Here is a 23108-nt window from a genome sequence, read left to right on the forward strand (position 1 = left end):
TAATCAAATGAGCATGACTTACTAGATATGAAAGGTGAGACCAGAATAACAATGGATTTAAGCCATAAAGTTATGAAATAGTATAAAAAGATCAGGAAGGTATTTCGGAGGTGCAGTTAAAGAAATTATGAATTCATTCTCAGATATAGTTTATTTAAAGTGCCAACAGAATATCTGGTCTAAGGGTTCATTAGGCATAGGAAAAATGAATCTACCCTTCAGAAAGGTCAATGCTAGAGACAAGAATTTGGAAATCATATGCAGAGGGGTGTCAGATGAAACTATGGGATGCTATTGTTACAGCAGAGAATCTAGAAGAAAAAAAGATTACAAAAAGAATCTTGAAAATCAAGACTTTTCCTAATAGACAATAAAATGTATAAGCACTGCCTTAAAATCAAAACCAAAAATACCCCAAAGAGTGCCTGTATTTTATAGTCTTTGAAAAGTAAATTTCAATTTAAAAAATTTCACCATTATGCAATATTGGCTCTCTGAGGTACTACTATATGTTATTAAAAAAAAAAACAACAACAACAACAAAAAACTAAAGCAAAGCATTACACAAGATGCAAAAAACATTCTTAATCAAAAACCCTAAATGTATAATAGTAAAGTGTTCTTAGAGTAAATATTCCAGGATATATTTCAAATAGCAAGAAAATTTGCTTCCTCTGCCTGTATAATAAGCTGCTACAAATCAAGTTGGAAAGCAAAAGAATGAAAAGGAAGGTTTAAAAGATATCTTTCATTCCTTACTTCTTGCTTCCTTATCCCTCCTTCCAAATTTTCCCTTCATATCTGTTTTCTTCCAATCGGATACTTATTCAACTCCATGTGACTGCTGATTTCTCTCACCTATCTAACCCTATCATGCTGATATATACAGTATAAAGGGAATACATAGTACTTAGCAATGCATTTTATTTATTTTAATGATTTAATGCAAAGGAGAGAAAACACAGATAATAAACCAATTCAAAACAAAGTAAATGGTATAACAATAAAAACAAATATTTGTATTTACATTTTGGCAATATTAAACGATGTTTTGTAATTGCAAACATTCTAAGAAATTGTTCCTCAAATTGATTTTACTATTTATTAGATAATCTCATTAACTAGATAGTTACTAAAGCTCACAACAGAAAATTCCTTTCTCTGTACCTTGTATGTTCAAGTTACAAGGCACACACAATAACAGGAAAGTTTGGTTAGGAAAAGAACAGAGAGATGGCTTACGATGGGAGGTCTTTGGCAGCTCTCAGACCCCAGCCTTTCTTTTCAGTTAATATTACTTCCACATCTGCATGCTGTTTTCTCTGGAATCGTCTATTGGAACAATAGTCTCCATTTGGACAACGTGAAGAACTGAAATTAGATGACAGTAAAAATTAATCCTTAGGAACAAACTCAAAATGGTCGGTTTAATAATTAGATACCCCACTCATATACACTACATATACCTAAAAGCAGTTGTTTACACTTAAAGAGACTATGTTTTTTTCACAACTCTGTGTAGTAAAGAATTATTCCTGCATAATAAATGAGGAAACTAGGCATCAGAGAGGTTAAATGCCTAGCTTGTAGCTACATTTTTAAATTTCAGAAATACAGTGGTACCTTGACACACAAGTTTAATTTGTTCCATGGCCAAGTTTGTAACACAATTTGCTCACATGTAAAATCAAATTTCCTCATAATGCAATCAATTTGTTCCAGCCCCCCGCCCCAACACGAATTTTTTGTTTTATATGTTTTAAAATAGGAAATGTACTTTATAAATAACATAAATATATTTACAGATAATAAGAAAGAATGTAAAGAAATAAACTTGCTTGTGAAATGTTATTTACCTTCAAGTTCAGGTGAAGAAGATGCTGTTGTAGGTTTTCATTTCGTGCACTATCGCTTAACATAACTTACTCTTTACACATGTAACGCTACATTTAAATGCAAAACTGACCTTACACATTACTTATGATATGTAACTTTATTGCTAAACTTAATTGCTATTTTTTTTAAATTTACTTAATTATCATCATAATTTCTTCATTGAATTTTGGCTGTTTGAAACACTTTTCTTGATTTCACTTAAGAGGCCATTTCAACAAAAACCTTTCAATGGAAGTTTTTTTCTTCCTCCCTTTCAGAATGTTTCAATAATGTGTGAAACAAATGTCATCACACAGCTCCAATGCACGACCTGTTGCAACTTTTTCTGGGTGTGTCTGTTCAATAAACTTTAATTTTTTCCCAAATCCTCAACATTTCCTTAATCTCTCTTGTACTGATTACTTCATCCACCTCAGGTGCCTACCACAGGTGGAAGCTTGTGATTCAAATATCTGCTTCTGACTTAAAGCAAAAAATTCATATCATGACTGCTCATATCTCAAGTTGCTTGTGATTTAGGGTGCTAGTGCATCAAGGTAACACTGTAAGGTCAAATAAATTCTTTTATTTCTCTTTCTGCTACACATAGATAATATGAATTCTGATTGTTGTCAGTTTAGCGATTTTGCATTAAATGTGATAATTTAATATTGAATGTATGCAGTATTCTCTAGAATATTAGAAAAGGTAATACTAGTTACCTATCTCATACCTGTACATACAGGCTATCTTCTTAAGACTGAACCAATATAAAGATGTTTACCACTCTGTACAATTTATTATTTTCTATAATCCCCATCAACTCTACTTCCCATTAGTTTGGGCCACTTGATATATTCAGTCTACAGGTAAATATTTGAGGAAAGATTTTGCTACATGAACACAGGTCTGACCATTAAGAATTTCTGCTCAAAGTGGATGCAAACTAATGACAAGAGCCATTACTTCTTCCTCTGGTTAGTATCTCAAAAGGAATGGCCCAAATTAAACAAAAATCAAGACACCAACTTGGTTCCCAATGAAGGACAAAAAAGGTTCAAGATCTATTTCTTGTCCTCAAGTAATTTAATAAAGGAAGAGAAATACATGAAACATCAAACAAGATGTAAATATCATTTCAAGACTATAGAAGAGATGTTACAAAACAATTGTTTAAAATAGCATGAAAGACAGAACTCCAAGTTGCAGTAAGGAGGAGAAGCTTTAACAAAAGAAATATTTCCAGTGTATTCTTAAAGATGAAGAGTAATTAGGGATAAAGTTTGAAAAGTAGAATAAGAAGAATTTATTCTGAGGGATCATAGAAAAGTTTTAGGTAAAACTGGTCTGGCAGAAATGACTAGCAAAAGGAGGGACCAGAGGCAATAAGATTCATTCTAGTTATTAGTTTTTCTCTTTATCTTTATGAAGATTTCTTCTTCAGAAAAGTGAAAACCAGAGTAATACCTATGGCACCCACTCTCCCATACCAACTCACTTTGGGTTACATATAAGGGTTAACAAGGCTATTAGCATACTATACTTTGAAACTAATAAAAAAAGATGACAATATCTTAAAAATAATGATGAATATTGACTTTCCCCCTTTTTTCCTACAAAGGTGATGAGTTACAAAGTACAAAGAAAATTGCTTTTGGAGCCTGAAGACTTGTCTTCAAGGCCCAAGTTATGATACTTACCAGCTCTACAACCCTGGACAAGTCACCTGATTTCCCTGAGCATTTGTTTCCTTATCTGTAAAATGGGCATAATCATACCTACACTAAGCTACCTCAACATTGTTGGCATATATACAACTTTACATAAATGCTCATTATTTTTAGAGTGCTACAGTGGAAATAGTTTTGCAGTGAGAGGATCTGTGTTCCAGTGTCAGTTCAGACACTTACCAGTTGTGTGATCATGAACCAATCACAATCTAAAACTGTTTCCTCATCTATAAAACTACACATTTATATTATCTACCTCATTCGTTGATGAAAATGACTTTTAACCTTACAATACTATATGAATATATAAGATCAAATGTATACAGTTACCAGTTGCCAGAATAATCACATCTTTTATATTACTAACACCCCACCCCCAAATAAATGGATACATCAGCAAGAGGGATCTAAATGAACATTTCATTAATTTCTATTTGATGTATAGAAGTTAGATCTAGTGTTAGGTTAAGTAGTCATGATTCATGCTTCCAGAAGAACTGCTGAAGGCAACAAATACTTTCATTAAAAAAAAATATAAGTAGCCTAGGTATCAAGGCAAAAAGGGGGCTTTGAGCATGCATAATGAAATGGACATGAAGGATGGTAGAGAAAAAGAGCTGATGTAATAGAAAGTAGCACTAGAAAACAGTAATTTTCAAAATCATGTCTGAATACAAGTCTGGAATCCATAAGCTAGGAATAGAATGAAAAGCCAGACTTTTTTTTATCCACTCTCACGCCAGTTGAGTACACAAAATGTACAAAAGAAATGTGCCTATCCTTTAAAGTGACTCTTACATCTCCAACTTTACATAATCCATAAATCTACATCCAAATCTTTTATTAGAATTGCCATTATGTTATGAATAAATATGCTGTGTACCAATGAGGAAAGGCTAAATCTAGGTACTTAAAGATACAAACTTTTATACTGCCACTCCTGAAAATATCATTCTGGTAAGGCATGGGATTGGACTCATAATTTTACTGTTATACAGATTCCCTAAAATAAGGGAACTTTCTACCAATGAGTATCTGTACTTTCTCTACATCTTATATTCTTAAGAGTTGCCTGTAACTCTAAGAGGTTAAGTAATTAGCCTAGGGTGACACAGCCAACAGGGGCCAGAGATGGTACTGTAGTCCATCACTAGGTAAACATTTATTAAGCAGTGCTAAATTGTAGAGATTTACAAAGGAAACAGTAATAGCTACTAAGTGCTGGCATAGTCTAACTCTCGACCCAAAGTAGTTTACTCTAAACAACATGTTCTCAAAACTTTTTGCCAATTTTATCATATAATGGAAATGTCTAACTTAACTTTTCCCAGGGCTGCCAATTGCTAGCTGTGTTCCTTGCTTAAAGTCAACTAACTCCTGTAGGCCTCAAGTTTTCTTATCCATAAATTATTTTAATACTTCTAAAATCTCCTGTCATCCTATAATGTTGTCCAACAGTTAAACTATTTCAGGATACCTAGAAGAGATAGCAAATGACAAAAGAGATTAAAAAAAAAAAACAAACACTAAGTTATTTGCCCTGTCCCAAGAAGGACCATCTGGAATTCCAGAATGCCATTCATCATAACAGAACTTTCTTTAAGATCCCATTATAAAGAATGACAGTCTCTACAGCCAACTGTACTAATGACAGTGATCTGACAGAGCAGACAAAATATTAAAGGCACACAGCATGTAATAAGACAACTGGAAGAAAAAGCTAGTATTCCAAATAAAATTATATTTACCATTCTATCATGAGGAGACGATTAAGACAATCTTCTCCACATGCTATTTCTCCTTGAGCTCTATCATCTTTAGAAACAGGTGTACACTCACATTGCATTCGCTTGATATCCCGATGGGATTTATTCTTCTTTCTAATGAGTAAAATTTTTAAAAATGGGTTAACTAAGAGCAAATGAAATAACTGATCTCTTAAGTAAAACTTAGCCTTAAATAAATTCATTGTATTTTTTTGCTTTCTAAATGAGATTAAAATCGCTAATAACAATGAGAATTCAAAACAATATGACTTTAGTCAACCAAGGCCCTAACAAGTAATGGTATGTGTTAATTCAAGAATGTTCTCTTGGAACCCAAAGCTTGATTCCTTCCTCCAGGTCTGTTAGGACCTTACGCCAAGTTATTCAAATCACTAAACAAAATCTGGCTAGGCTTATTAGGAGGAAATAAAAGAGGCTGGAGTGACTCAGCTGGCTAATTAAGGTTCAGCTAAAAGCAAGTTTCAGATTCAGGGGGAAAGAGGTGTATGTCATAAAATTAGGGAGGAAATACAAAATATGCAGATAAATGTTAACTCTTTATTGAACCCTCTCTGTTGAGCTTTGGGGATTCTTCCTTGTGGTCCTTCAAAACTACTATTCACAGGTGTCTAACAAAATAGAATGATGATAAAGAAAAACAGTAATTCTGTAACATAGCAGTCATCATACCCATATGTTGGTTTGGGGTGGGGGATAGAAACACATATAAATAAACCAAGGAAAAAAGGGAGTTCATTCAATTACATCTGTCTAATTCTTCCAAGAGGGGAAAAGTAGGGGGCAGCTGGGTAGCTCAGTGGATTGAGAGCCAGGCCTATAGGTGGGAGGTCCTAGGTTCAAATCTGGTCTTAGACATATCCCAGCTGTGTGACCCTGGGCAAGTCACTTAACCCCCATTGTCTAACCCTTACCATTCTTCTGCCTTGGAACCAACACATAGTATTGATTCCAAGATGGAAGGTAAGGGTTTAAAAAAAGGGGGGGGAGGGAGGGGAGGTATACATTCAACTAAAAGTGTGATTAGCTCTCTCTTCATCTCCATCAGAACCCTTAATAACAGGAAATACTGAAAAAGGATATAGAAATATCTCTCATGATTGAGGAAGAGCTAAATGACTTCTAATAGCACAATTCGTACTCTAACTTAAACATGTTTGATGATAGTTTTATTAATAAAACTATCTCCACAAAAAGGGTTTACTTCCTTCATCTGACAAACAGGAGAAAATCATCTCACTTTAATCCTTTAATTCTAATCTATCTCTTTTTTCTTTGTATATGTGGCAGTTCATATCTTTGTGAAACATTTAAATAGTGTTACAGATGTCACACTTTCAGAAATAATTGGCTTATGGCACTTAAGTCCATTCTTTACCTATCTCAAAAAGGACTATTTATGGAGCTACTTCCCAATGTACCAAAAACATCAAGCTTTGCATTTGGATTAAAAAAAAATCAATTGTACAAGTACCAAGATGGGAGAAACACAGTTAGCAAACAGTTTATATGAAAAATATCTGGGAGCTCAATATGAGTCAGGAGTATGACTTCATAGCAAAACAAACTAATGAGATTTTAGGCTGCATTCATAGTAAAATACTGTATTGAGAATAAGGGAAGTAATAGTACTACTGAAAGTTCATAAGTAGGCCCCAATAAACAAAGTAAAATGAACAAAAATGTGAAACAGGCTGAACTGAAGGGATAGTTAGCCATAATAAGGATGGTGAGAGATGATGTGACTGCCAAAGTATATGAAAGATCTTCTCCTTAAAGTGGGATTATACTTCTGTTTGGCCCAAGGGAATAAGGTGATCAATTGAGTGTGTGTGAGAGAGTGTGTGTGTATGTGTGTGTGTGTGGTGTTAATTTAAGTTCAACCTAAGGAAAAGAGTAACTACTAAATCTTTTCCTCTAGAGGATTAAGTTCTGTTGTTGAAGGCCTTCAACAAGTAATTACTTGTTCAGGTTACCATAGTTAGCCTTTAAATAATTGTTACAGGGTTGAACTATGATCTCTGTGGCCTACTCCAACAATGTTAAAATCATTTGGGAAGTGTTACCCATTAAAAATTCCAATAAAATATATTACCATTTGATGAGAGTATCTGGATGTTATTCATAATATTAAGAGGCTCCTGAACTATTTCAACTTAAGCTGACTGACACAGCTGATTAAAAATAAAGGCTAATACAAGCTACCATCAACTACATATAGATATAGATATGGCATCCAGATCAGGGGGAGTAACTATTCTACTATATTTTGTTCTGGTCAAAAAACCTGAATTATTATTTCAGGTGCAGTGTCTCATTTTAAAACAGAATACAAAACAAAACATCCAAAGGACAGTAATCAATTTGGTGAAGAGTCTGTCTAGAAATCATGAAGAACTGAAAGAACTAGCTATGGTTAAGCTGTAAAAGAGACAACTTAGACATAAGATTTGAAGATTTAGAAAGCTTCTGTCATATAAGAAAGGGAGCAGAATCATTTCATATTATTTCAAAGGGCAAAATTAGGAGCAATGAACTTAAGGTTTTAAAGGGTAGATTCCAAATAACGTAAGAACTTGTTAACAAAAAAGAGCTACTCAAATCAAGAATAGGCTGCCCTAAGAGGTAATGAGCTCCCTTTTATGAAGGGAATTTATGCAGAAGTTAAATGGCTGTCCTAAATACTGTAGGTTTGATTTTTCCACTGAGTAGGAAAGTTCAATGAAATCAGCCTTCAGAGTCTCTAATAATTCTTAATATTCCACAACTGATTGAATAAGAGTTAATAGAAACTTCACAAAAATATGGTATTATTTTGAATAAAAAAATAATAATTAGAATGGCAAATATTCAAGGTAACTGAGATTTGGGCTTTTTATCCTTTGGAAGACCTAGCTATATTGAAACTATCAAATAGAAGAATAAATATCATTGCAATGTTCTCCTTCTTTTATGGGCCAGTGGCTCACTTTTGGAGCTCTATCATTGATCATTAAAGAACTTAATCTTGAAAGAGTCTAATGATCATTAAAGAACTTAATCTTAAAGAGTCTAAGGGTAATTTATTAATGCATAGGATAACTGAAACAGAAGATTCCTTAGCAAGTTATTTTAAAGGAACCTACTTATTAATCTTTTAAAAATCAAGAGGTAGTCATACTGGGAATTTTTAATAGACCTAGAAGTACTTTCATTCTCTTGCTAATTTGGATAATTATATACATAACTTATGAGCGAGTTACTTGGTATTGTGGGTTTATGAGGCAAAAAGACTTCATGCATTTTTGTTTCTAATATATTATCTGAGTCTAATCAAATTCTGTCAAGGGACAGAAAGGGCAAAGGAAAATTATGAAAGTCCAAAAATTTTAAGTAGATATACTTCATTTAGGAATACAACAGAAGAACCTTAAGAAAAATTTGAACCTCAAATTTTTTAGTTCAGACAACTCCCATTCTTCTAAACTCTTCTTATAAATTGTTACGTTTCCTCTCTAGTCACACATTAAAAAAAAAAATGGTACAGGCCTAAAATGGACAGGTTCTCACAAAGTAGTATCTACACATTAAAAAATAATAATAAAACACACACACCCTCTTTACAAATCAAAAGAGGGATGAGTAAACTTTTATTCCATGCAATGGAAAAATAAGGGCCATTAGACCTCTGATTTGTCAGCTTCAAAAAAAGAAACAAGCCAAATAAACAAAAAAACCACAAATAATAAACAAGGGGGAAAAACCCACCCAAGATTGAGGATGCAAAAATTAAACAAATTGTTATTGAGTACCTGCTGTGTCACTTACCTTTCTGTTAAGTATACATTTTCTTCAATAAGGTCAAAATAACAAGGCATTTTCCCCTGCCTGGCACATTCCTTCCATCGTTGTGGGTCCCTGAAGTCATCCATAACACACAGTGGACCAACTAATGCTGAACCTGAAGGCAATGTTTCCAACTGCTCTACCTCCACTCTCACTTTTTTTCTGTCTTGCATATCAGAATCACTTTCTGAGTCACTTTCTAACTCTTGCCTTCTTTTCTTTGGAGGCCCTCGATCTTTCATATCACCTTTTTCCAGGTTCTTTGGAGAGACTTTTTTTTCATTTACAACTGAAAGGTCCTTACTAGAGTTGCTACTTATTTCATGCGCCTGCACAGATCCTTTCTCTTTATGAAGTTGTGCAAGAAATTTACTAGACTGGTTAGAAAAATGAGGTCTGCGAGGATCATTCCAATTTTCATCATCCTCTTCTTCATGGTCATTTGTTAAGGAATCTGGTATATGTCCCTGTATTCTATCATACACAATCCCAGGAGGCCTATTGGCCAATCTCGGATCCCAAAAGCCATTGCCCTGCCAGTAATTATGTGTGCTACGGTACTGTTCTGAACTTTGCTGATAATTGCACCCAGCATATAATCCATAGCTGCTATCAGGCTGCTGATAAGTGGTACTGGGTTTTTCTGGTTGGGAGAAGTCCCAACCAAGATTCCCGAGGTCTTCTGCTGAATGGAAACCATCTACTCTAGAGAAGTCTCCTGAAGAAGAAAAATTATCTGAATCTGCTTTTCCCAGTCTACTATCTGGCCTATTAGGGAAATTGTTCTGTTGTCGAGATTTCATTAGGGTACCTTCAAGGCCCTCAGAAGAATAAGGTGGGAGTTCCTCTTGCTGCCTCAGGATGGGTTTAGTTACAACTGATGACTCTTTAGATGCAGTTCCTTCTAGATTTTGCAGACCAATAGTATCAGATACGACATCTGCCTGACTTGTACTATCAACGCCATCACTCTGAGGCTGAGCAGTTTCTAATTCAAAGTCGTCCATCTGTTTTCTGTTCGACTCTATATAAGGAACTTCGGGGCTTTTATCTACTCCTTTAGGAAGAGAGAATTTCTCGGTCTGAGAAAAATTTTTGCTCATCATTTCCTCAAATCTTTCATCATAAGATTTGCTTGAGTCTGGTCTGTCATCTTCCCAATGGTCAGAATAGTGCCTATTAACTTGGCTGCTCTGAGATGAGCAAGGACTGGTTTCTTCCAGAGGCAAAGTAGACTTCTTTGGCACAATAACAACAGATTGAAGACGGTTCCTTGGAATACTGCTGTCATCAGAATCTGTATCCTCTGTATCACTTTCATCACTTGTGCTCTGTGAAGAATCAGAATAATCTGCATGGATGGGAGATACAAATTCTGATGCATTGCCACTACTGTCACATTTAGGGGCATGAGCAATACTATCTCCTTCTACAAGTCCACTCATATCACAAGATGAAAACAAAGGCTCTGAAGCACCAGAAATAAGCATGTTTCTACTTCCTTCCTGCTTCTTAAATGACTCTTCTGTGGATGCAGCTTTCTCTCTTCCACTGGGGAGTGAAGCATTTGCTTCCTCTTGTACCTCCTCATCCTCTGTTTGCAAAGATTCCATAAGCAGTCCACTATTATGTCTATTCTTCCAAGGTACAACTCTTTTTCCTGTTTCAGGAGTTATTTGCTGTTCATTCAATTCTATCATTTCTATTACTGTATGTTTGAGAAATTCTGTGCTTTGGTTTTGTGGGGAAGCATCCAAACCAGGAGGCAATTTCCCTTCAACATGTTGTATAACAGATGGATTGTCTACTTTCATTCCTAGTGTAAGGCTACACACAGAAGCAAGACTTGAACTTTCTACAGGTGAATCTGAGTCACAAGGGTTAACAGATGCCAACTTTACCCTAAGGTTCTGCTCAGATTCTTCAGATGTAGGCTGTACTGAATGAAGATTCTTACGGTTTTTATTGTCACATATTACTGACTGTAAGTCTGAGTCTTGGTTCATAAAACTGTTTGGGATAACCTTTATAACTGTAGGCTCAATATTTTCAGTTTCAAATTGATACAAAGAAGGACTATTGTCATTTGAAGTATTACAGGAGTCCAAATCTTTGGTTTTACAGTAAGAAACTCTCAAATCAACAGATTCTTTAATTGTTTTAGAGTAATCTACAGTTATAACTGGAAAAGACTCAAATTTATCTTGTTGTGAAGGAACTGAAAGGTCCATTTCTTTAAGTGAGCTATTTAACTCACTGTGCTGTACAGAAGAATCATCCAAATCTTTTTCTTTAGACCTGTTTATACTTTGAAATCCATTTGATGGTAATACACATGATTTATTAGTTTTTATCAAAGGAGATACCTCTGATCTATTTATACTATCATCCGAAGACGTAAAAATATCCTCAGTTTTAGAGGCACAGAAAGTTACTAAATCAGATCCCTCCCCAGGGGATCCATTTACATTTAATTCCATGGGACAATAAGTTCTTAATGGATCATATTTCCCTTTAGATAAAGTGTCTAATTCCTTAATACTATCATGGCTATCATTTCCCATAAATTCAGACTTAAAAATAGGAGATTCACCTCGCTTTTTAAAAGTAGGTGAATCATTTAATCGATTTGTTGAAGATGGAGACATAGTTTTATCTCTTTCAGGAATTTTTACAACCATTCTTAATTCATTAGATTTTGAACAAGTAGTCTGTAAATTTAAAGAATGAGATTGATGTTTAATTTCCTCAGTTGATTCTGTACAACAGAAAGAACTTTTAAATTTATCAGGCTTTTGTGTACTCTTCCATGGGGCAGACTTATTACGGGAAGTATTACTCTCATGTTTAGAATAAGATGCACCTCTCCGACATCCCATCTCATTAGGGGAGCAACATCTTTTCATTAATTCATTTTCTGAAGTCCTTTTAGATTCTCTTTCTGGTTTTGAGGAATACTTTCCCCTTTTTTCTGCGTCCATGTGGAAAGATTCAAGTTTGCTATCCCGATCAGATTTAGAGTAAGCTGATGTCCTTGAGTCTCTGTAAAATGAAGAATGAGAAGATGTACGTCTTGAGTCACTGGATCTAGAATATATTTTCTTATATTCCTCTTCTGAATCAGAGCTCTCTCTCATCCTATTATCTGTGTAAGAACGGGAATACCGTGGTCTCTCTCTATAAGGGGAGCTCCTATGGTACCTTCGTTCAGACTCATAATAATGTGAGCGCTCTGATCGGGAATAGGATGAACTAGTTCTAGGCCCTCTGTCAGATCTGGAGCGGGACCTGCTCCGCCTTCTCTCTCTTTCTGATCTAGAACGGGAAGACACATAGCGAGAATCTCGATCCATTTTTGAGTAACTAAAATGCTTGTCATCTCTCTCAGTTTTAGATCTTGAAGATTTCCCCAAATCTTCAACTTTTAAAGTAGGTAAGCTCTTTTTTGAATCTCTTTCCTTTTCCACACTTGCTGAATTCTTAAAATCATGTGACCGCTGGCTTGAGGAAGTCTGAACAGAATCTTCATCCGATTCTGAACCTAGAAACATGCCTTCAGACTGTGAAAATTTCTTCTTAGAACTTGTTTTCTTATAACACAGAGAACTCTTTGAACTATCTGGAGTTTCTTCTTCCTTCCCAATATGGGAATCTTCTTTTTGTGGAGATACATCTACATTCTCAGACACATTCTGAGATACTATATCTAATAGTTCAGAAGAACATGTATCTTGTTTAGTGTCCAATTCTAAAGATTCCAGTACTACTGTATTTAAAGACTCTTTTGAGGTTCTGATTGCTACATCTATTGGTGGGGATTGTAATGATGTCCCCACTGGTACTGATGTTGGTATTTGTGGCAAGGCTGTTATTACTGACATTGGTGCTGGTGGTGATGGTGTTCTAACTTGTAGGGCTGGGGGTGGTGGAGGGGGTGACTGTGGTGGTGACTCTGTCACTACTGATTCTGTTACTATTGGTGATGGTATTATGGGAAGAGGTGGTGATGCTGCTACTGGAGTGACAGCAGCTAGCATAGGCTTAGATGTTACATGAAGCAAATGTTTCTTAAAATGGATTTTGCCCAATTCCACCTTTGGTTTTGGTGGGGAAGATTCTTCTGTAATAGTTGAAGTATCTCCAGGGTCCATTTTAATTTTGGGAACAAAATCTGCTTGAAGGGGAATAGCTGGGGAGTTTGGAGTGTCATTTTGCTTATCATTTCCAAGTGCAGTTAGAAACCTGTTTTGCAAAGTTTTCTTTGTAAGGCTGAAGCTGAACGAAACCTTCTGTCGTCCTTGCTCTTCCAAGTTCACCTTTGTCTTGGTGCCTTTAGGCAGAAATCGACTAGATGCAACACCTTTGAACATTGGACCTTTGATGAAACCCATTTTCTGCACATTTTCAATCTTTCCCTGTATTGAACAAAAACAAGTAGTCATTACTACAACAGTTTTCTGCTTGGTGTGAATTTTCAATGGACGGTGAAAATAAACTCAAAGCCTTCTAATGTCTGAGAAAATGACTTTCCTACTCGTCGTGGGGATTATGATCATATGTATAAAAATTTTTATGTAATACAACTTCAGTGATAAGATCCTGGAAAACCAGTTCTTAGGAAAACTCTTGGAGAACTGAGTGAAAGAGAACATGAGGAAGTAGGTAGAATTGATGATGACTCCCTCTAGTGAGGAATTTGTGAAAGGTTCAACAAGGAATGACAGCTTAGATACAGGAAAGAGATGAAGGTGGCTGTTGGCTCTGCAAGGGAATTCTAGGGGATGATAGTAATACAGACAATCCGTGTAATGTTAGCATAAGAGAAGAAGCTAAGCTTCTGTTTTCTTTAGAAAACCTGAAAAGGGTGGCATGCTTTTTCAGAAATAGCAAGGTAGAGGGAAAAGCAGAAACATGTATGTCATTGCAGAGTAAAGACTCAAAGAATTAAGTAGAATAGATCACATGACTGATTATAGGTTCAGAGCTTGAAAGGACTTTAGAGGTTATCTAGTCCAACCCCTTCTTTTTACAGATGAGGAAACCGAGGCTAAAAGAGGTTAAGTGACTTGCCCAAGGTTGCACAGGTGGTACATAGCAGAATCAAGATTCAAACCCAAGGGTACAGGTAGGTCTCAAAGTCCTGAGGCATACAGTAAGAAGAAATGGGTAACAAGCCATGGAGCCATCCCAGATCAAAGTAGTTCCAAGAAAATTGACCAACAGGAGGTTCCCTGTGTCCCCGAAACAAACTTCTATTCACACTACACTTGAAATTCACCAGATATATGAAGCCAAAATGATGGCATTCAAAAGTTTAATCACAAATATTCCTCAGGATCTACTTTATAGAAAAAAGCAAAAAAAGCATGTTAATTAAAATCCTTTTTTGATTGTGATGAATGCAATTAACATAAAACTAACAATACCAAAAGCTAGTAATATCACAAATCAGAAAAGGGTTATTTTCTTTCTGAGACAAATCATATTATACATTTAGAGGATCTTAAGAGAGAATCTAATCCAACAACCTTCACTTTACAAGGAGAGAAAGAGTGAATACCGGGAAGGTTCTGGGCCCCACAGCTGGCATTAGCAGCCACAACTATGGCCCAGGCTTCCTAAATGACCCAGCCAAAGGCTTTTCCCATTATCATTATGATGGATCCATTTGTGTACAAATGTAGTAGTTATGACAATCTTAAAGGTTGCCTCAAATTGTTTTGATTAATAATACAACTATGACTTTGGTATTCCATATCATTTTGTGCTTTTTAACAATCTTTTTCACTTCCTTAAGAACTAATGCTTTTCCCTTTTTCTGTTAATACTCACATTTGCCTGACTACAAATAAGCAAATAAGTGTAAGATCCTAAATAGCTTCTGAGTTTGCTTTATAAGTAAGAATTACAAATTGTCAAAGGAAGAATTTTTTATTTCATAATTTAAACCACCAAAATGAATACTAAACTTTTGTAAGATGTAATACATAGGGGATGACAATGTAATTCAAACCACAGTTCTTTGGAAATTTTAGATAAAATTCATTTTAACTCAAATATGGGATACCTGACAAAATCAATTTGGCAAATAGCCAGTTTATCACCACATTTATTTTAGTAAAACTATTTTTAGGTAATTATTTTGTATCAATGCAAAGAATTTTGAAATCAGTTTTAAGTTGTACACAAAAAGGTTTCAGTAAGAACAGAAACTATCAAGATCTCTGAGCCCTAAGTATTACTAAAGATTAAGACTAGGCAAAGTTATCCTTTAACCTTTGTTCAATGCATTAGTTTATAGTTCCAAGGAAAAATAGTAGTTCCTTGTAGAATTAGATTTATTTTTGTGGCTCATATCCAAATCTAATAGGCACTAAAATACAAAAAAGCAAGTCAATTCAAAAACCTTTTAAAAATTGGTTCAAGAGTACTCACCTCATTTTCTTCTTCTCTATTGTAATCCAGCCAAGAACACATGTAAAAGAAAACAAACAAAAAAAAAACACCTTGTAAATATTTGAGAATTTATAAAAACTGAAGAAGGCAATGCTTAAGAGTTATTTATTATGCTCTACTCCACAGCACTAAATCTCTTAGGACTCAATGTAGGAAAGATCATTTTAAAACGCGCAATCTGAATAGAAGAATATGTCTAATTCTAATCACCTGGATTTGAAATCTAATACTTTCAATGTTTCAATGAAATTTATATGCCACCACAACATACAAAGGAATACATTTTACACAATTAAACACATGCACCAGAATCTACCCCCTATTTGGCCTATAGTTGAATTTAAATACCAGCCACCAAATCAAATGAAAAAGTTTCTTTTCAGTCTGAAACAAATGCATTGGTGATATCATGTGTTTTTAATAATATACCGTTCTACCAAACCACACATTTTCATTTAAGTATTAAGCACACTTTGGTATTAACAATTTTGTTCGTTCAACAACTAATCAAGCACGCTGTATAAGGCAAGAAAAGTAGTTTACAGTTACTGCCCTTCTAGAGCTTTCAATATATACTGGAAAAACAAAGTAATTTGGTAGAAACTAGGTGTAGCCCAACATCTTACACTGTATATACTAAGGTAAGATCAAGATAGATGAATGATTTCATCATAAAGGATGATAACATAAGTAAATCAGGGGAACATGGAAAAAGTTATCTGTCAGATCTATGGATAAGTGTATGACCAAATATGAGATTAAAGGTATTACAGGAAACAAAGAATTTCAATTACATGAAATTAAAAAGGTTTTGCATAAACAAAACTAATTCAAGTCAAATCTAGAAGGAAAATAAGAAACGGGGGGAAAAACTTTTGCAACAAGTTTCTGTGATAAAGGTCTCATTTCTCAAATATATAGGCAACTGAGTAAAATTTATAACCATTCCCTAATTGGTAAGTGGTCAAAAGATATAAACAGTCTGCAGAAGAAGAAATCAATAGTCACATAAAAATGCTCTAAATCACTGATTAGAGATATGCAAATTAAAACACCTATGACAAATAATTACAGCAGTTCTTTATGGTGGAAAAGAATTGGAAATCAAGGGGATACCCATCAAATGAGACAAAGCTGAACAATTTGTGGCACATGACTGTGATGGAATATAAGAATATAAGAAATATAAGAGTAGGATGCTTTCAGAAAATCTGGGAAAATTTATATGTGCTCATGCAAAGTGGAGTGAGCAGAACCAGGAGAACATTATAAGTAATAGCAATACTGTAAGGATGATCAACTTTGAAAGACTTGACAACTCTGATCAGGACAATGATCCAAGATAATACCAAAAGATTCATAATGAAAACTGCTGTCTATCTCCAATGAGAAATGATTAACTCTGAATGTAGATTGAACCATATTTTTAAAACTATTTTTATTATTTTGTTATGGATTTTCTTTGGCAGCATGGCTAACGTGAACAAATTTTTTGACTTATCAAGAATAACTGAAATCAAAGTGCTTGCCTTCTTAAGATAGGGAAGAGAACTGGGAGAATTTGGAATTCAAAAGTTTTAGAATTGGCCATTAAAAAAATTTTTAATATGATTCTGAAATATTTAAACATAAAGAAATTCATTTTTTAAAAAGCTGGTAATGTAGTTAAAGATATGTAAAAAAACACTGTAAAACACTTTATTGCACTAATACTAGGAAAGACTACATTAAAAAATCAAAATAAGTAATGGAAAATGAAAACAAAACATTTCTGAATTTTTCAAAATAATCAGTAACAGATATGTCTAGTTTCTTTCCTGGAACTACTTTTCTTAGGTTCCCTCATATTTTTCCAATAGTATTTCCTCTCACCCCTATAACTGCTCTGTCCTTTTTGGATGGTTTTAGTATCCCTTAGCCTCTCTATCTACTGTTTCCTTTTTCTTCATACTCTTTCCTTTAGTGATCTTCAGTGATTTCAATTATTATTTTTAAGCTGATGACTTAAATCACTATCAAACATTATCAAAGTTCCAATATCATATTTGCTAGATTTTCTCTGCTTTTTTAAAATACTATACCATCACCTTATATAGGAACATAAGAACTTAAGCTAAAAAACTTTAGAATCAAAGTTTTTTGAAATGAGAGTCAGCAGAGCACTTTAATCATAAGAACTTTCCTTAAGAACTGGTTTTAAGATTTGGCTGTTCTAGATATGAAGAGGAATTTAAATTAATCTAATTTAAAAATTTACTGTCAAAATCAGGCTGTTAACATTCATATGTAACTGTATTAAAACACTGAAAATAAAACTTCATCTTTGGAAAAGGAAAAAAACAGAATAATAGGATTTTGATCCAGGGGGCACACTTCCTTCTGGTTTAACTTGGCCTAGTCAGCTCCCTCAGGGTCCTGTCTAGATGGCATATCTCTATGGGGGTGGGGGCTGGGGGGGCTATCACTCATATTCCCAACTAATATTTGTAGGGATGAATTCTGTGGGGAATGGGTCAATCCAGCCCTGTCAATTCACTGTTGCCCCCCCCCCCCAGTGTAAATAATCTCTGTACTTACCCCTAACAATAAAATTGTCCTAAGAACAAGTATTTGTTATTCATCTACCTCAGCTAGTTCAAGGCTTAACAACCCCTCCTTTTTTTGCCTTTCATAGTGCCCTCCCTACAGCTACTTTTGCCTTCTAACTAAGATTGTTTCCAAGTGATCCTATGTATAACTTGTTTGCACATACTTATTTACATGTTATCTCCTCTATAAAACTGGGTTCTTTGAGAGATAGAAATGTTTTTTACCTATTTTTGTATTCCTAGCACTCAGCATAGTTCCTAGCATGTAAGAGACAATAAATGCTGGTTACGGGGCAGTTAGGTATCTCAGTGGATAAAGACACCCCACCCCCACCCCCAGAGATTGGTAAGACAAGGTTCAAATCTGGCCAGAGACACTTCCTAGCTGTATAACTCTGGGCAAGTCATTTAACTCCAATTGCCTAGCCTTAACTGCTCTTCTGCCCTAGAAATAACATTTACTATTGATTCTAAGACAGAAGGTAAGGGTTTAAAAAAAAAAGCTGGTTAAGTGGCTAAATGTTTTAATGATTCTTCTCTCCCACCTTTGAAGACCTATGAAATTTATTACATGAACCAGATATTTTGCACTTATTCAATATTTGTTGAGCACTGATCAAACTGATGACCCAATATAATAAAAATGAAAATAACGAGACAGTTTTGCCCTCACAAAGTTTTTAAGTCTAATAAGAAAAATAAGATTATCTATAATACAAAGGAGAAATTTTAAAAGTTAAGTGATGTAAACTATGGGGAGAAGGGAAAAAACAAGAAAGGCTTCAGAGAACGACAATCTTGCTGTACATTTACTTATTTTCTGTGTACCTTTTTGCCTTGTCAAATTAACTGAATTTTAAAACAAAATTTTAAAGTTCAATAAAAACCAATTAAAGAAGCCAGTAATAAAACCCCATAGTTTCAAAGTTTAGGTAACAAATAAGAGGAAGTAGAGAGTCTAACAAAAATTTGACCACATTGTGTATAACTGAAACCTTTTGAGGGAAAAAAAATCTGACTCAGCATATGTACACCACAGCACTAGATAGGTACATCTTAATAAGAAGAAATATGATCAAGTACAAGGGAAAGGAGGTAAGTAAAGTAGCAATGTGTGTTACAACAGTATAATCAAACATATAAAAGAAGAAAAAGAACCAGATGGGGGAAAGCATGATGGAGAATATTTATTTGAAGGTCAATGGAAGGAGAAACAGAATTAATTTTTATCATTATAATATATACCACAGGTAGCCTGGGCAGAAAGAAAAAACAGATAGGAAGTTTTGGGAAACAGATCACAGACTTGGCCAAGAAGTATAATAAAGCAGTGATAAGGAACTTCATTTATTCAGATGCTTGCTGGAGATCTCTCTCTGACAAAAATAGAAAAAGTTAGGAGCATTTATTAAGCCCATATTACATATCAGAAACTGTGCCAAGTGCTGGAAATACAAAGAAAGGTGAAAAAAAGTCCCTGCCCTCAAGGAGCTTACAGGCTAATGGGGGAGACAACTACAATTGCAAACAAGATATACAAGATAACTGGATACTAATTTTGGAGGGCAAGCACTAGTATTAAAAAAGATTAGAAAAGGCTTCCTGTAGAAGGCAAGATTTAGTTGAGACTTGAACCATGGCAGGAAGAAGAAAAAGCAGAAAGAAAGCATATCAGGCATGAGACACAACTAATGAAAATTCCCAGAGTTGTGAGATGGAGTGTCTTATATGAGTAACAGTAACAGTGTTATTGGATCAGTGTACTTGGAGGGGAATAGGTTATAAGAAGTATGAAAATGTAGGTAATAGGCTATAAGTATGATAGGAAGCGGACAGGTTATGAAGAGCTATGCAATGCTTTAAAAGTCAGTTTTTGTCTTGTTTTGTTTATTATAATAGCATCAGGGAACCACTGGAATTTGAGTAGGATAAGGAATAATCCTACCTGCTCAAGGACTACCCTCTACAATTGGTCTTTCCAAATCACTCCCAGCTGGTAGCTTTCTCCCTATACCCCAAATACCTTGTATTACTTTAGTATATAAATATGAATAAGTTGACTCACCTGATTTACTATATAAAACACATTATAGACTGCCATTTTGGTCTTTGTATTCCTGGCACCGTTAGGTGCCAGGAATACAATAGGTGCTTTAAAAACAGCCTAAATTCTAACTTCCACTTCTACATCTGACCCTATAAAATTATTTTACTTCCCAATCAGATATCTACTGTTTATTTGTGAGTGTTTCTATTCTACTCTTGTTTAATCATATTAATTGTAGTGTGGACTTAACATAGATGGATGGTTGGGGTGAATTATTAGTCACAACGTTATATCCTTTTATTTAAATAAGTTTAAACAAATATACAAAACTCACCCACAAAAGAGGAAACAAAGGAAAAGTGAAACTTTTCTGTGGCTACAGTGTTTCTAGATAAAGCATGAAAGAAATTTGGGTATTCTCTGCAGAACACATTATTACTATCACATAATTATTGCTGAAAATAGTCTTGTTCCTCAAGCAGTTTTCAATTTCTTGGCCAAACAAAAACAAAATTTCTTTCACAAATATTCAACCAGCTGAAAGACTGCCATCTATAAGGAATTCTTAGAACAGAAAAAGCACTTCCTATTGGGGCATAATTGCTGAGATAGGATGGAGTTCACTTCTTAGGAGACAAAGTTCTAATGAGATAAAGAATTATGAAATGGTCAAAGTCAGAAGAAATAGAAGCCAGATTGCCTAAACATAAAAATGTCTTATTCTGCTAGTCCTTCCCCTTCCCTTACAATCGCCTCCATTTCTTCATCTCATATAAAAGGTGACTATTCATTCTCCTTGCTAATGGCCAAATCTCTACATGCTACCCCATCACCAACCTTACATTTTCAGTATCTCCTTTATCTATCCTGTGAATATAAAAATATTTGTGGCTGTCAAGTTCACAATTTTTTTAAAATAAAAAAATTTTTAATTATATTTTTCTTGGAAATAGTAGTTTTAAGGGAAAGGAGGTCAGAATAATACCAATAGGAATTTTAAGAGCTCCACCCACCTTTTTCAAACTTATGACCAACAAGGCAAAAGCAGTTAAGACAATACCTAATAACCCTCTAAGTTTTACTAACTGGTCAAATGGGGGCCCACAGAAGTGACTCACCCAAGGTCACACAGGTAAGTAGCAGAGCAGAGATTGGAGCCCAGATCATCCAACTTCAAATCCAGCACTTTTTCTATTGCACTCGGCTGCCTCTCCTGGATATTACAACTCTGAAGGTGTAAATAAATTTCACAACTTTGTCTTTTGCCAATTTTAAAATAAGTGACAGCATAATGCTAACTTTTCATATACTACATATATATATATATATTTTTAAATGCGGTAAATCCAAAGAAAGTATTGGAAAAACAATCCTATCACTTGGCACCCTAGAAACTAAGATCCAAACAGGACCAACAGAAGACTTGGAGCTTTTATCTAAATTGTTACCAATTTTTGTTATCATTGTCCTATCCTAGGGCCACAGAGCAATGTTCTACAGTGGTAGACACTTAGTAAATATTTTTTGCATTAATTTATCTGGACCTACTGACTTTTATTAAATTCCTAAACAACTTTCACCATTATGTAATTAATATCAGTATCAAATAAATGTATTTAACAGATTTGAACACCTCCACATTTTTATAGTCTAGCATGACAACTCTGTACTAGATATTACAAAAAAGGACAAGGGGCCCCATACTGAGATTCAAAAAACCAGTCAGTCCATAGCCAGTGGAATTTGGTAACTGGCTAGTTAGGTGAGTGGACACAGACAAGTAACTTGATTTGATAGGTGCCAAATCTGCTGTTTTATGAACAAAAGCAAAGAGAGCGAATACATAAAAAGTAGAAGCATGATGCTTTAGGAACACCAAAAGGGCAAGTTAATATGCTATGACAGTACTAAAAATCAGTACTATAATCAATCCAAAAACCAGACTACATATAGCTAAGAAAAAACTTGTCACATTTTTTACCTGCATTCGAAAGGACAAAAGACTGATGTCATCTCTGACCTTAAAAAATGACAATCATAAAAAGAACATTAGTATAGTGAAATAGGATCTACAAAGAACCAGGAAAGTAATATATAATATAAATGGAAGAGCAAAATAATCAAAACTAAATGCTAAAAAATTGAAATGACCAGCTTGGCATCAAAGAAGAGATATTAGAAGATATCTCCCCAGGGCAACTAAGTAGGTGGCTCAGTGGATAGAGAGCCAAAGCCAGAAGACAGGAATTCCTGGGTTCATATCTGAATTCAGATACTTCCTATCTATGTGACCCTGGGCAAATCAGTTAACCAAGTGCCTACAGCCCTTACCACTCTTCTGCCTTGAAACTGATATTAAGACATATGGTATGGGTTGGGTTTTTGTTTTATTTTTAATAAACACCTCTCCCCCTACTTCTTTACAGAGGTAGGAGACCATGAGTGAGTAGAATTCCATATATTAGACTTAAAGTATATTAGTAGGTTTAAAAAAAACTTTACTTGCTTCTTTTTTTTAATTCTTGATTATAAAGAGGGCAATTTGAAAGTGGTAGGGAAGAATCCAATGAAAAATGTAGGTGATATTAAAGTTATCTAAACTTAAAATAATTAAATAATTATTTTTAACTGGAAATACCACAGGTCTAAATGTTTATGATCAATCCAGTACATGACTCTTCCTTTACTGCCATCCAAAAAGGCAAAAGTAGATAGAGGAAGTTCCTTCCATAACAATGCATGAACCTTAAGTTCTAGCTGAACACTATACCATTTTCTCCTCCTTTCCTCTTTATACACAATG

The 23108-nt window shown here is 34.6% G+C and overlaps 1 protein-coding gene across 4 annotated transcripts in view; it reads right to left on the reverse strand.

Annotated features, from left to right (window-relative positions):
• SETD2 (SET domain containing 2, histone lysine methyltransferase) overlaps positions 1–23108 on the reverse strand; it is a 143323-nt gene that overhangs the window by 93023 nt on the left and 27192 nt on the right. For 3 of the 4 annotated variants that reach the window (XR_008913494.1, XR_008913493.1, XM_056805191.1), the window contains exons 2-7: positions 22287–22325; positions 21424–21533; positions 15650–15665; positions 9197–13629; positions 5354–5485; positions 1243–1371 (exon numbers count right to left, since the gene is read on the reverse strand). Coding sequence is in view for 2 of the 4 variants with exons in the window: in XM_056805191.1 (XP_056661169.1) it covers positions 1243–1371; positions 5354–5485; positions 9197–13629; positions 15650–15665; positions 21424–21533; positions 22287–22292 (4826 nt within the window). In the remaining 2 variants the exon portion in view is untranslated. The remainder of the gene's footprint in view (positions 1–1242; positions 1372–5353; positions 5486–9196; positions 13630–15649; positions 15666–21423; positions 21534–22286; positions 22326–23108) is intronic. The other variant, XM_001375941.5, reaches the window with a different exon arrangement.

The sequence above is a fragment of the Monodelphis domestica genome, chromosome 7 (genome assembly GCF_027887165.1).
Source record: "Monodelphis domestica isolate mMonDom1 chromosome 7, mMonDom1.pri, whole genome shotgun sequence".
Classification (NCBI taxonomy): domain Eukaryota; kingdom Metazoa; phylum Chordata; class Mammalia; order Didelphimorphia; family Didelphidae; genus Monodelphis; species Monodelphis domestica.